The sequence below is a fragment of the Crocuta crocuta genome, unplaced genomic scaffold (genome assembly GCF_008692635.1).
Source record: "Crocuta crocuta isolate KB4526 unplaced genomic scaffold, BGI_CrCroc_1.0 scaffold561, whole genome shotgun sequence".
NCBI classification, from domain to species: domain Eukaryota; kingdom Metazoa; phylum Chordata; class Mammalia; order Carnivora; family Hyaenidae; genus Crocuta; species Crocuta crocuta.
Window position 1 is genome coordinate 414,074 of NW_027530529.1, and position 14,529 is coordinate 428,602.

Below are 14,529 nucleotides of genomic sequence, written 5' to 3' on the forward strand. Positions count from 1 at the left end.
ACACTAACTACATTCCCCATGCTGTACCTTTTATTCCTGTGACTTACTCATTCCATAACTGTAAGCCTGTGTCTCCCGCTCCCCTTCACCCATTTTGCCCAACCTCCCACCTCCTTCCCTTTTAAACCAGTTTGTTCTTTGCATTTACTGGACTGACTTTGCTTTTTGTCTATTCACCCATTTGTTTTCTCTTTTAGATTTCACATGATTCTCGGCAGTGACTAACTGATCATGGCATCCCAACTCCAAAACAGCTGGTGATCTCAATAAGGCCTAATTTTTCACTTCTCAATCTACATATTTTCCCTATGAGATCCTACAACTTCAATTTTGATCTTTTCTAATAACTCTTAAATTTACGATTCCAGTTCATACTTCTCATTTGAGATAGAGGAAATTTAAGGGGACCACTCAGAGTCTGGTATGTTCCTGGGTTTAAGGAAAAGTAAAGAATGGTATCAAGCCATGCCTGAAAAGACTCTATAAAAAAGCAAGATGCGGTGGCTGAAGCTGCTCAAGCCTGCAGCAGAACACATTGAGGGAGGCTAGTTGGAAATGAGCCGCACGTCCACAGATGCTGGGGTAAAGATGCTACTTTTCTGTGGACCAGATATGATCCTCTGAGAGACATCATTTGGGAGTCATTTTAAAGGGCTCCAAACTAAGGGAGGGTCAAAAAGACCTCAAAAGAGAAATTTCTGGGGCTATCTCTGCACGAAGAGAAGTGCTGTCAAGTTCTCTGGAAATACACACAGGAAAAGCCTGTGGGATGAATAGTCAGCGACTATGCATTGACCTGGCCCAGCATCAACTACAGATGCCCCTCTTGCCCTCCTTGTGCAAGCATGTTCTGTCTCCTATCTCCTCTCTCCCTCACTATCACTGCAGGCTTCCATGCCTGGGTCAGGCCCAAAGGAGAGGAAAAGTCTTATAATGTTGAAGTTTGGGTTATTACAATGAACTGAAATTTTTAATGACTGAAGTAAGAACGTTCTTGAAACTCTCTAAAGGACTGAGAAAGTACTGGAGCTTGCCTAAGATGTTGTTGAGATGGGAAGAACAGGGTCACAGAATGAGTTTAACAAGAAGTGGTGAGACAAAATAAAGTTTGAGTTCAGTTCCTTCAGTAAATCAGTTACATGTTAGAAATTTAATGATTTCAATTACAACACTGTAAATAGATCCGTTCTAACAGGAACAATGAAAGAAAGGGTGACTCTACTTCGCCGTGAGTGCCTAAGAGGCACATTCAGTCCCGGCCCAAGGTCTCCTACAAAGGTTCAGCGTCCTACCTTATGACACCAGTGCAGGTATAGTTCATACCCTTCCCAAATCAACAAAAATCCAAGGACCTGGAAAAGCAAAAAAGAAAAAGGAGGTTATTTTGAAATCATCAAGTTGCTGTCCAAAGTGCTGTTCTGTAGCTCACAATTCCCTTCAGAGTCTAGCACTACATTCACTTCTTGCTCTACCTGCACTTGTCAGCCTCTAGTACTTTGTCAAGCTGCTCCTCTGCCTGAAAAGCTCTCCCTCCCCATGCCACTGATGCTTCAAAGGCAGTTCAAATGTCACCTTCTATTCGTAACTTTCACCAGCAACCCCAAGAATTATTATTGTCTCTGGTATTTCATAGCAATCACCATACTGATATCCTTCCCGAGTTCCTACCAATTTATTTTCCCTATGATGAACTGTATTCCTGGTATGACTTAGACCCACTTGGGAGAGGAGAGAAGGCAAGGGCCAGCCCTTCCAATGGTTATTTAAAAGCTCTTTCTCGGGGTGCCTGAGTCAATTAAGCATCTGAGACCTTGGTTTTGGCTCAGGTCACGATCTCATGGTTCATGTGACTGAGCCCTCATACAGTACAGAGCCTGCTTGGGATTCTCTCTCTCCTTCTCTCTACCTCTCCCCCATGCATGTGCTCCCTTGCTCTTCTCTCTCAAAAAAATTTTTTTCATTAAAAAATATAAAAAATTTTTCTTGAGGAATCAATGCCATTGTTATAACTGTTAGCCACTGTTGTTAACCCTGGTATTTACTCAATAAATCTTAATTAGATTTGGTTGTAAATCTAGCCAGTCACCAAGTCAGTATGGAGACGCAAACAAAATCAGAACTCTCAGATGCTTAGGATGTTAATGAGCATTGGACTTTATAAAGCTCTTAAACTTTTTATCAAAATAATTTTATGTGTCTTATTTCATTTGCTCTTTATGCAGTCCCATAAAATATCATTTTATTAAATGTTATCATTCTCATTTGAAAGAAAACATATTGACGCTCAAAGGGTTATATAACTTGACCAAGGTTACAAAGTAACCTAATGACAGAAATAGAACTCAGGTTTTCCTCTTTGTTCATTTTTGTTGCTACCGCTTAAATCCAGGCTTATATCCAAAAAGACGTAGGGCAGAAAAGAAAGTCTGTTATAGGGGTGGCTGGGTGGCTCAGTTGGTTAAGTGGCCGACTTCAGCTCAGGTCATGATCTCACAGCTCATGGGGTCAAGCCCTGTGTCAGACTCTGTGCTGACAGCTCAGAGCCTGGAGCCTGCTTCAGATTCTGTGTCTCCCTCTCTCTCTCTGCCCCTCCCCTACTCATGCTGGCTGTCTCTTTCAGAAATAAATAAAACGTTGAAAAAAAAAAAAAGTTTGATAAAAAAATGCAAATGGCAATGGATTTGGGGTGTGGGGCTTTTCTGTACCAGAAAGGAAATTGGGATGCCTCAGTGGGTCAGTCGGTTGAGCTACAGACTTCGGCTCAGGTCATGATCTTGCAACCCGCAGTCTGTGGGTTTGGGCCCCACGTCAGGCTCTGTGCTGATGGCATGGAGCCTGGACCCTGCTTCAAAGTGTGTGTCTCCCTTTCTCTGCCCCTCCTCCACTCACTCTCTCTCTCTCTCTCTCTCTCTCTCAATAAGTAAACACTGAAAAAATTAAGGAATTTTGAAATCAGAGAAACATATGTATGTAAGGACACATTGGAAAACCCATATTACCTGAAAACTCTCCTCTCATAAGCTTTCCACTTTTACAGACTTTTCTCTTGCCTGGCCTGAATTTCTCATGCCACATTATGCTCCTATGTCAGCAACAGAGACAGGGTCAATATTGCCGAAAGACTTGCTAAAATATACTCAGCTCCTAGACTAGAGGACTAGCATTTGGTATTTTTGTGTTTTTCTTTTCAAAAAAAAATTAATTCCAGTTGGTTAAAATACAGAGAAATATTGGTTTCAGGGTAGAATTCAGTGATTCATCACTTACATGTACAACCCAGTGCCCATCATAACATGTGCCCTCCTTAATGCCCATCACCTATCTAGCCCATCCCCCACCCACCTCCTTCCATCAACCCTGTTTATTCTCTATCTATAAAAGTCTCTTAAGGTTTATTTCCCTCTCCCTTTTTCTCTACACCCCATATGTTCATTGGTTTTATTTCTTAAATTACACCATGTGTGAAATCATATGGCATTTGTCTTTCTCAGACTGATTTCACTTAGCATAATACATTCAAGCTACATCCACAACATTGTAAATTGCAAGATTTCATTCTTTTTGATGGCTGAATAATATTCCATTGTAAATATATATACTACATCTTCTTCACCCCCTCATCAGTCAATGGACATTTGGGTTCTCTCCACAGTTTGGCTATTGTTGATAATGCAGCTATAAACATCAACGTGCATGTACCCATTCGAATCTGCGTTTTTGTATCCTTTAGGAAAATACCTAGTAGTGCAATTATTGGATCTTAGGGATCTTAGGGTAGTACTATTTTTCACTTTTTGAGGAACCTCCATACTGTTCTCCAGGGTAGCTACACCACTTTGCATTCCCACCAACAATGCAAAAGAGTTCTCCTTTCTCTGCATTCTCGCCAATACCTGTTGTTTCTAGTGTTGTTAATTTTAGCAACTCTGAAATATATGAAGTATTATTTCAACATGGTTTTTGCTTTGTATTTCCCTGATGGTGAGTGATGTTGAGCATCTTGTTATGTGCCTGTCACACAACAACATCTTGTTATGTCTTCTTTGGAACAGTGTCTATTCATGTCTTTTGCATATTTCTTAACTGGATTATTTGTTTTTTGGGTGTTGAATGTGATAAATTCTTTATATGTTTTAGATACTAACCCTTTATCAGATATGGCATTTGCAAATATCTTCTCCCATTCCACAGGCTGCCTTTTAGTTTTGTTGATTGTTTCCTTCACTGTGCAGAAGCTTTTTATCTTGATGAAGTCCCAAAAGTTCATTTTCACTTTTGTTTCCTTTGCCCTGACATGTCTAGTAAGAAGTTGCTCTGGTTGAGGTCAAGAGGTTGCTGCTTGTTCTCTCCTCTAGGATTCTGTTGGTTTCCTGTCTCACATTTAGGCTTCTCATCCATTTTGACTTTATTTTTGTGTATGGTGAAAGAAAGTGGTCCAATTTCATTCTTCTGCATGTTACTGTCCAGTTTTCCCAACACCATTTGCTGAGGAGATTGTCTTTTTCCATTGGATATTCTTTCCTGCTTTGTGGAAGATGAGTTGACCATAGAGCTGTGGGTCCATTTCTGAATTTTCTATTTTGTTCCATTGATCTATGTGTCTGTTTTTGTGCCATATTGTCTTGATGACTACAGCTTTAAAATACAGCTTAAAATCCAGAATCATGGTGCCTCCAGTTTTGCTTTTCATTTTCAGGATTGCTTTGCTATTCAGGGTCTTTTGTGGTTCCATACCTATTTTAGGATTGTTATTCTAGCTCTATGAAAAATGCTGGTGGTATTTTGGTAGGGAATGCATTAAATGTACTAATTTGGATAGTATAGACATTTTAACAATGTTTGTTCTTCCAGTCCATGAGCATGGAATGCTTTTCCATTTCTTTGTGTCCTCTTAAATTTCTTTTAGAAGTATTCTATAGATTTCAGAGTACAGATCTTTTAATTCTTTAAGTTTATTCCTAGGTATCTTATTGATTTTCATGCAGTTGTAAAGGAGACTGATTCTTTGATTTCTTTTTCTGCTGCTTCGTTATTGGTGTATAGAAATGCAACAAATTTCTGCATGTCGGTTTTATATTCTGAGATTTTGCTGAATTCATGTCTTGGTTCTAGCAATTTTTTGGTGGTGTCTTCCTGGTTTTCTACGTAGAGCATTGTCATCTGCAAATGGTGAAAGTTTGACTTCTTCCTTGCCAATTTGTTGGCTGTTCTTTTTGTTGTCTGATTGCTGAGACTGACTTTCTATACAGTGTTAATTGTTAATGGTAAGAATGGACATTCTTGTCTTGTTCCTAACCATAGGGGAAAGGCTCTCAGTTTTTCCTCATTGAGGATATTAGGTGTGGGTCTTTTGTATATAGCCTTTATGATGTGGAAGTACATTCCATCTATCCCTACTTTCTTGAGGGTTTTTATCAAGAATGGATGCTGTATTTTGTAAAATGCTTTTTCTGCATTGACAGGATCATATGGTTCTTATCCTTCATTAAAGTGGTGTATCATGTTGATTGATCTGTGAATACTGAAATAGCCCTACAGCCAGGAAAAAAATCACACCTGATTGTGGTGAATAATTCTTTTAATTTACTGTTGAATTCAATTTGCTAGAGTCTTACTGAGAATTTGTGTATCTTCCTTCATCAGAGATATTGGCTTGAAATTCTATTTAGGAGAGTCTTTGTCTGGTTTTGGAATCAAGGTAATGCTGGCCTTGTAGAATGAGTTTTGAAGTTTTCCTTCCATTTCTATTGTTTGGAATACTTTGAGAAGAAGAGATATATAACACTTTTTTTTTTTTTACAAATAGTTTATTGTCAAATTAGTTTCCACATAACACTCAGTGCTCATCCCCACAAGTGCCCTCCTCCATGCCCATCCCTCCTCCCCCCCACATCCACCAGTCCTCAGTTTTTGTCAGCATTCAAGAGTCTCTCATGGTTTGCCTCTCTCCCTTTCCCCCACCATTTCCCCCCTTCTTCTTTAAATGTTTGGTAAAATTTCCCTGTGAAGCCATCTGGCCCTGGACTTTTGTTTGTTGGGAGACTTTTGATTACTGTTTCAATTTCTTTACTGGCCTGTTAAATTTTCTATTTCTTCCTGTTTCAGTTTTGGTAGTTTGCATGTTTCTCTGAATTTATCCATTTCTTCCAGACTGTCCAATTTGTTGGCGTATAATTTTTCATAATATTATCTTACAACTGTTTGTATTCCTGTGGTATTAGTTGTGATCTCTCCCTTTTCATTTGTGATTTTATTTGGGTCCTCCCTTTTCTTTTGGATAAGCCTGGCTAAGGCTTATCAATTTTGTTTATTCTTTCAAAAAATCAGCTCTTAGTTTCATTGATCTTTTCTGTTTCCTGTTTGTTTCTACGTCATTTTTTTTTTCCTGCTCTAGTCTATTATTTCCCTTCTGCTGGCTTTAGGCTTTATTTCCTGTTCCTATTTTTTGCTTCTTCAGGTGTAAGTTTAGAGTGTGTATTTGAGACTTTTCTTGTTTCCTAAGGTAGGACTTTATTTCAGTATACTTCNTTTTTCTGTTTCCTGTTTGTTTCTATGTCATTTTTTTTTCCCTGCTCTAGTCTATTATTTCCCTTCTTCTGCTGGCTTTAGGCTTTATTTCCTGTTCCTATTTTTTGCTTCTTCAGGTGTAAGTTTAGAGTGTGTATTTGAGACTTTTCTTGTTTCCTAAGGTAGGACTTTATTTCAGTATACTTCCCCCTTAGGACTGCCTTTGGTGCATACCAGAGGTTTTGGGCTGTGGTAATTTCATTTTCATTTGCTTCCATGTATTTTTAAAAAATTTTCCTGGTTTTCATTCCAGGAAATTTTCATTTCCTGGTTAACCCATTCATTATTTAGTAGGATGTTCATTAACCTCCATGTATTTGTGGTCTTTCCAGATTTTTTCTTATGGTTGATTTCAAGTTTCATAGCATTGTGGTTTGAAAATATGCATGGTATGATCTCAATATTTTTGTATTTATTGAGGCTGATTTGTGACCCAGTATATGATCAATTTTGGAGAATGTTCCATATTCACTTGAAAAGACTATACATTCTGATGCTTTAGGATGAAATGTTCTGAATATATCTTGTTAAGTCCATCTGGTACAGTGTGTCTTCAAAGACTCTTTCCTTGTTGATATTCTGCTTAGATGGTCTGTCCATTAACAGAAGTGGGGTGTTAGAGTCCCCTACAATTACTGTATTATTATCAATGAGTTTCTTTACATTTGTTCATAACTGATGTATATATTTGGGGGCTCCCAAGTTGGGCATATTTACCATTGTTAGATCTTCTTAATGGATACACCCCTTAATTATGATATAATGTCCTTCTTCATCTCGTTACCATCTTTGTTTTAAAATCCAGTTTGTCTAAGTACGGCTATTCTGGCTTTCTTTTGACATCCATTAGCATGATAGATGGCTCTCCATCCCCTCGCTTTCAATCTCCAGGTGTCTTTAGGTCTAAAATGAGTACCCGGTAGGCAGCATATAGACGGATCTTGTTTTCTTTCTCCATTCTGCTATGCTATGTCTTTTGATTGGAGCATTTGGTTCATTTACATTCAAGGTGATTACTGAATGATATGAGTTGTCATTGTGTTACCTTTAAAGTTGGTGTTTCTAGTGATTTTCTCTATCTCTTTGTAGTCTTTGTTGCTTTTGGTCTTTTATTCCCCCCACTCAAAGAATCTCTCTTAATATTTCTTGCAGAGCTGGTTGGTCATGACCTCCTTTAGTTTTTTAAAAATTTTTTAATGTTTATTTATTTTTGAGAGGGAAAGAGATAGAGTGTGAGTGTGAGAAGGGGAGAGAAGGAGAGGGAGCCACAGGATCCAAAGCAGGCTCCAGAGTCTGACCTGTCAGCACAGAGCCAGATGAGGGCTCGAACTCATGAACTGTGAGATCATGACCTGAGCCAAAGTCGAACACGTAACTGACCGAGCCACCCCGGCGCCCCTTCGTCCTTCCCCTTTTTCTCTCTCTTCATCTTCTGGGACTCCTATTTTATGAATGCTATTCCCTTTTTATAAGTTGCTGTGTTCCCTAGGTCTACCTTTGGGATTCATTACCTTTGTTTTCCTCTTCTTTTCAGCTTATTTTCCATAATTTATCTTCCATATCACTAATTCATTCTTGCTCTGCATCCATCCTCACTGTCATGGCATCCATTCAAGTTCACATCTCAGTTGTAGCATTTTTAATTTCAGCCTGACTAGATTTCAGCTCTTTTATCTCTGCAATAAGGGATTCTGTAGAGTGTTCTGTGCTTTTTTCAAGCCCAGCTAGAATCCTTATAATTGTTCTAAATTCTAGTTCAGACACTTACTTACATCTGTATTGATTAAATCTCTGGTTGTCATTTTTCCTGTTCTTTCTTTTGGGGTGAATTCCTCTATCTTGTCATTTTGGAGGCAAAATAAGAAAAATAATAAAATAAAAATTTAAAAATAATAATGAAGCTAGATCCTAGTTTTGGTCTGTTTGTGAAGAGAAGCATCCTTGATAGGGTGCCTGGGTGTCTCAGTTGAGTGTCTGACTCTTGACTTCAGTTTGGGTCATGACACCAGAGTTGTAGGATTGAGCCCACGTCAGGCTCCACACTGAGCATGGAGCCTGTTTGAGATTCTCTCTTTCTTGCTCTCTGACCCTCTCCCCCATTCACACATGCTCTCTCAGAAAAAAAAAAAAAAGTTTAAATAATTTTTAAAATATTTAAAGAGAAGCTTGATAGAAAAACATGAAAAATTAAAGATTAAAAAAATAATAAAAATTGCCCTTTTCTTTTCCAAGGGGGAAAAACAAACAAACAAAACACACAAATAAAAAACCCAAAGGAAGTTAGATCCTGTTTCCCCTACAGCTGAAACTTTGCAGCACTCTATGATCATTAGACTTAGTGAGTGGAAGATGTTTGTCCTGTTCTTTTGGGAGAGGGGCCCTCTGTTCTGATTCTCAGGTGGATTTGCGCTGGTGGAGATGTGCTTGAAGGCCCCAGGGGGGCAGGGCTTGCTTTAATGGCTCCCTTCTCCGCTTGGTGGTGCTGTTCAGCCCACTGAGGTCAATCAGTGCTGGTGGGCTAGTTGGTGAAAATGGCTTCACTCCACTCTCTAGTCTCAGGAGTGGGAAGTTCCCACCCTCACAGATGCACAATCAAACACCTCTCCTGTGTCGCCAGCTTCCATCAGATCCCTGCCTTTCACCCTGTCTGTGTCCATACTATCCACCTACTAGGTGGTACTGCCTGGGTTTTATCTCAGAGTGTGTTTCAAAATTCCACAGCTCAGAGACCCGCATGGCTCTGACCCACTCTGATTCTCTGGGGGATGGTTTTGCTGTACCATGGTCAGTGCCGGCTTTTCCCACGAAACAGTTACATGACCACACAGTGGTAGCAACTCAGAGTTTATGGTAAATCACAGCACACAGCCAGTGCCAGGGTTTGCTGTCCTCAGCCGACATTTTTGTTCCTATCCTGGGGATGGGGTAGCTGTATGGCGCCTATCCAGTCTTTTGCCCATGGGTAGGCCAAATTGCCTCTACCAAATGCACTCCGAGGCATGGGAACTGCTTCTTCTCATGTGACCGAGGGGATCCTCAGACCTCGCGTGGCCATACCTGAGGCTCTACCCTGCTTCCTTGCCAGAGCATGACCAGGTGCTGAGCCCTGCAACTTCAGAATCTCTGCTCTCCACTATTTATAAAAAAAAACAAAAAACAAAAAAACTGGTGGTACTGGGACCTTCTCCTTTCCCCTGGTCAATGGTTTTGGGAAACAGTTTTCTTGTGCAGTTCCCTGTGCGTGTTTTCACTTCGTTTTCTTCACTCTTAGCTCACCTCTTTCCAATTGGGATCTCTCCCTACCAGAGAGCTCTCAGCTCTTTTCTCCCACAAATCAACTCTGCAGTTCTTACCTTCCACAGGTGATTTTTGGTTTGCAGATTTTCAGTTTTGCTAAGACTTCGGATTGATTTTTTAGGTGTTCAGAATGATTTGGCATTTATCTAGCTGACTGGGGGAGGAGGCAAGCTTACAGTCATCCTACTCCTTTGCCATCTTAACCCTCCTCTTGAGGACTAGCATTTGCACATCAGAATAGGTTTGATAAACTACCTAATTTGTAAGGCCCAGAAAGACTGATTCTTAGACAATGACATATGAAATGAGATAGTTCAACATGTAAAGGTACAGCTAATATGAATCTGTGAGTGTTTAAAGTAACAACAGTAAATGAACCAAAAAATAGGTTATGAAACAAGACCAGAAAAAGAATGTTCTCTCACCCTTTCAAAGGGAAGATTGTAAGACAGATCCTCAAGTAGCACAAGCCTTTTTTTCCTCCATCCATCCCTTGTGCCTAAGATTCAGGTAGCTGATGTAACCCCCAACTCTGCTAATACAAGAATAATTTTGGGTTCTGAAGGCTCCCAGAACCAACTGGATACCATCCCAGACAGGAGCACCTCATGTGGCTACTCAGGAACACAGTAGGAGAAATGTGAAACATTACTCACCAATAGCAATGGAACATTACTCACCACCAGCAATGAAGAGTAGGCAGTCAGGATCCCAAATAAACTCAGCAAAACAATGGACCAAAAGAACCAGTATCCTGTACCTAGAAAAATAACCCTGCAAAAATGTGTTTCAATCCTTAAAATACAGCAGAAATTAGTAGTGTCTGTGTCAAGGGTAGGGAACAAGACTGGATAGATGAGGCTTAAGAAAATGCAAGGAGATAAGAGAAGTAATCTGAGAAGAGATCTGTGAAGAGCTCTGGAGATACTTAGTTGAAAAGTTTTAACTTTATCCTATAGTCAACTGGGTACTTTAGCAGGGTTCTATACAAGTGGTATGATTTTTTAACGTTATTTAGAATATGTGCTCAAAAATCATGTCCTCTTTTAGAAAATCAATATAATAATACAGAAATTCTGCAATTACAAAAGAGAAAAAGCCATCCATAAGTTCACCACCTTAATAAAATTAATATTTTCCATTTTGGCAGGTTCCTTGTCCATTTGCAGGTATGTTTTCGTATAGAGCTACAATCATAGCCACCATATTAATGGCTCTATGCTAGAGCTAAGAGACTTGGGCCCTTTATTTATTTATTTTTTAAATGTTTTATTTATTTCTAGGAGAGAGAGAGAGAGACAGCGTGAGCAGGGGAGGGTCAGAGAGAGAGGGAGTCACAGACTGAAACAGGCTCCAGGCTCTGAGCTGGCAGTCAGCACAGAGCCCGACGCGGGGCCCGAACCCACGAACCACGAGATCATGACCTAAGCAAAAGTCGGACGCTTAACCGACTAAGCCACCCAGGCGCCCCGAGATTTGGGCCCTTTAAAAACAGGTCGAATGTGTTCTGTTCCTAAAGTATGTTATGAGCGAAAGTTGCTAATAATATGCTAAGAGAAACAGTGTTATATTGGTCTATGTATTATATGTCAAATAATTTGGACTCATTTCCAGATAACAGGAATTACCTTCTTTTCATATAAAACCTGGAGAAATTATATTTTAAGAATATAAAATTTAAATTAGTGAACATATAACCACATTAAAAACAAGAAAGAAAATTCTCTTTCCTCATGGGCTGTAAGGCACACCAAGAAGAAAGAAACAGGCAAGCAGCCATCCCAGAGAGAGCTATTCCAAATCAAGACACTGGGAATAGTATTCCGTAGAAGATGAACTCACAACTGGAAATCTGAAAGCATCAAATAATGTCAGCAAACGAATCCAATAAAGCCAACAAATAGAAAACTTGCACTTAAGAGAACAGAATAGCACAATCAGAAAAGAATCACAAAATAGATATATTTAAGATGTTTAGAGAAATAAAGGAAGGACTAACATCCATGTAACAAGAATATGATGCTTTGGGGGTTTTTTTAAAGATTTTATTTTTTACCTTAAAAATTTTTTTAATGTTTATTTATTTTGGAAGGAGAGAAAGAAACAGAATGTGAGCAGGGGAGGGGCAGAGAGAGAGGGAGACACAGAATCCGAAGCAGGCTCCAGGCTCTGAGCTGTCAGCATAGACACTTAAGTCCAACACTTAACCAACCGAGCCACCCAGGCACCCCAAAAAGATTTTAAGTAATCTCTACACCCGAAGTGGGGCTTGAGCTTACAACCCCAAGATCAAGAGTCACATGTTCTACTGACTAAGCTGGTTAGCGGTGCCCCAAGAATATGATATTTTAGTATGAACACAGAGACAATCAAAACAAATTAAGTTCTTGGGGAAAAAATGAAAGATGGACTTACTATCAGTCTAGATACAGCCAAAGGACTAATGAAACAGCTTAACCAAGAAGCGACACTGACTTTGCTTTCAAGTGAGAATGGAAAGTTAAGGTTTGCCATTTGATGGTGCCTCTACCTTTTCTAATCATTTCTCTGGCTACATTAGATTTTTTTTTTTACTTCCTTTCAACCTTATTTTGTATATTCAATCACACATAAATATTATTAGTTCAATCTATCTGCTGTGAACTTCAGGCAAAGGAAGAGTTTCAGTTTTATTTCTCTCTCTCCCTTTTCTACCTCCTCCTGCCCCATTCATCTGTACTCACTCTTGGTGGTGGTGTGTGCATGTGGTGGGGGTTGGTAACAGAAGGGAGTGAGAAGAATGAAAAGGAGTTAGCTTAAGTGACTGCCTACACATCAGTGGGAATTTAAAAAGGAAGTCTTTCATGGTCCTCACTCCTTTAATCTGGAAACATACAGTTGCTGGGAATATACAGTAGTCTCACTCCACATGGACTGTCCAATGCAGGCTTCTTCTAACTTAGTATTTTCAAACAGTTTTCTCCCTGCTTTGGGCCATTTGTTTTATGTCCCCTTAGCAGCATAATCACATTCTCCTTTTGGGTGAAGGCCTTCTCATTGAATAGAGAAAGTCTGTTTAGGGCGGCCAAATCAATGCAACCTCCTCACCTAAATCCACATTTGCTGCACTAATGCTTAAAGAGACCTTCTAGGATTCCTTCTCAGCTTTCCCATAGCTGCAAGATTCAGCTTTCTTGAATCTTCTCCAAATATATTTCCTACATACCACACGCTTTACATTAGTACCACCAATTAATCGTCACTTTACAGTAACTCTGAGGGGGGTAAAAGACACCTTGTAGTGAGACACTAGGAACTTTCACGTAACATAAGGAATGGGGAGATATGTCCAACCCCACAACACACGTGGGGGAAAAAGGGAAGTGATAGCTATCTCATCAAAAACTATGCTCTATCTCTCTCTAGCTAAAAGTAACAACAACTAAAAAAGCTGGATAATATGTTCTTTAAAATCTAAATGAAGACATCAGGGAGCCAATAAGCAGGGAAGAACTACGGAACCAAGATCCAAGTAAGAAAGGAAAATCCACATACATAACCTGTCATTTGGGTGATTTTTCTCTCAAAGAAGTGTCTCAGATAGAGGAAGCAGGGCTTCTTGTATCTTGCAGGGCTAGGAGGACAAAAAGATGGGAAGGGTAATCTGATAAACACTATACACTTTGATTTAGGACCTTTTAGGGCTAAATTCTAGGAATAAGCACAAACCAGAAATAGACTGCTTCTGGGGGACTGAATTGTAGCTTTGAACAATTCAAATGCATAATACTGGAGTAAGGTGAACATGATTTGCTAATACATGATGTTATCTGTCAGAGTAACTGAGAGAACATCATGTAATTCAAGGTCTCAAATTACCTATACAACTTTTTACATACAATATTGCACTCAAGCAAAACAATCAGGCATGCAAGGATAGGAGACCACATTAGTGAAAGCCTAAAGAGATAACAATATAAAATGATCTTCAACACATCTAGGTAAAAAAGGTATTAAACACAGTTTTCTAAATAAACATCCTTAAAATGTTTAGACTCTGACAAAATTAAGAATTTCAGTATAGAATATTTAAAGAGACCAATTTAAAAAATAAAAGAATTTGTTAAACAAAAATAGGTCAGAAAAAAATATCAAGAATGAAACAGAGACACAGGAACAAATATACAAAAAAATAGAGAAAAGTAAGACACTTGGGGATAAAGAAAGAAGGTCTAATATACATAAAATTGAAGTTCCAAAGGTAGAGGTGGTTAAAAAAATTGAGTAAAAACAATATCTGAAAAGAGAGTGTCTGAGAACTTTTCCAAAATGATTAGAACACTCTATTGGTCTGGGATCAGTCAGAAAAGGATTTATTGTAGGAATCAGACCTTATGCTGTTAGAGAAGCCAATAGAGAAGGCTATATAAGTCTGTTACATCTGCTCTGACATTTGGCCTAAAGTTGCTAGAACTCAGGACAGCAGTTGGGAAGGAAAACTGAAACTGACATATGAGAGAACTAAAATCTATAATGAGCAACCAGAACCCACAAGAACAAACTGAAACACATAAGAGTGGACTGAAACCCATGAGGATACACACAAACAACTGAATCTGTGTCTGTCTATCACTAGGTCAAGCATTTAGCTAAGCTAGTCCATGGTACTGCTGCCTCAACATCCAT

At 39.2% G+C, this 14,529-nt stretch overlaps 1 protein-coding gene across 4 annotated transcripts in view; it reads right to left on the minus strand.

The window, feature by feature from the left end:
• The window catches only part of GDPD4 (glycerophosphodiester phosphodiesterase domain containing 4), a 142,129-nt gene that overhangs the window by 107,449 nt on the left and 20,151 nt on the right, over positions 1-14,529 (minus strand). For all 4 annotated transcript variants that reach the window (XM_077767564.1, XM_077767565.1, XM_077767563.1 and 1 more), the window contains 2 exons: positions 10,545-10,638; positions 1,293-1,352 (listed from right to left, as the gene is read on the minus strand). In XM_077767564.1, the coding sequence (XP_077623690.1) occupies positions 1,293-1,352; positions 10,545-10,638 (154 nt within the window). The remainder of the gene's footprint in view (positions 1-1,292; positions 1,353-10,544; positions 10,639-14,529) is intronic.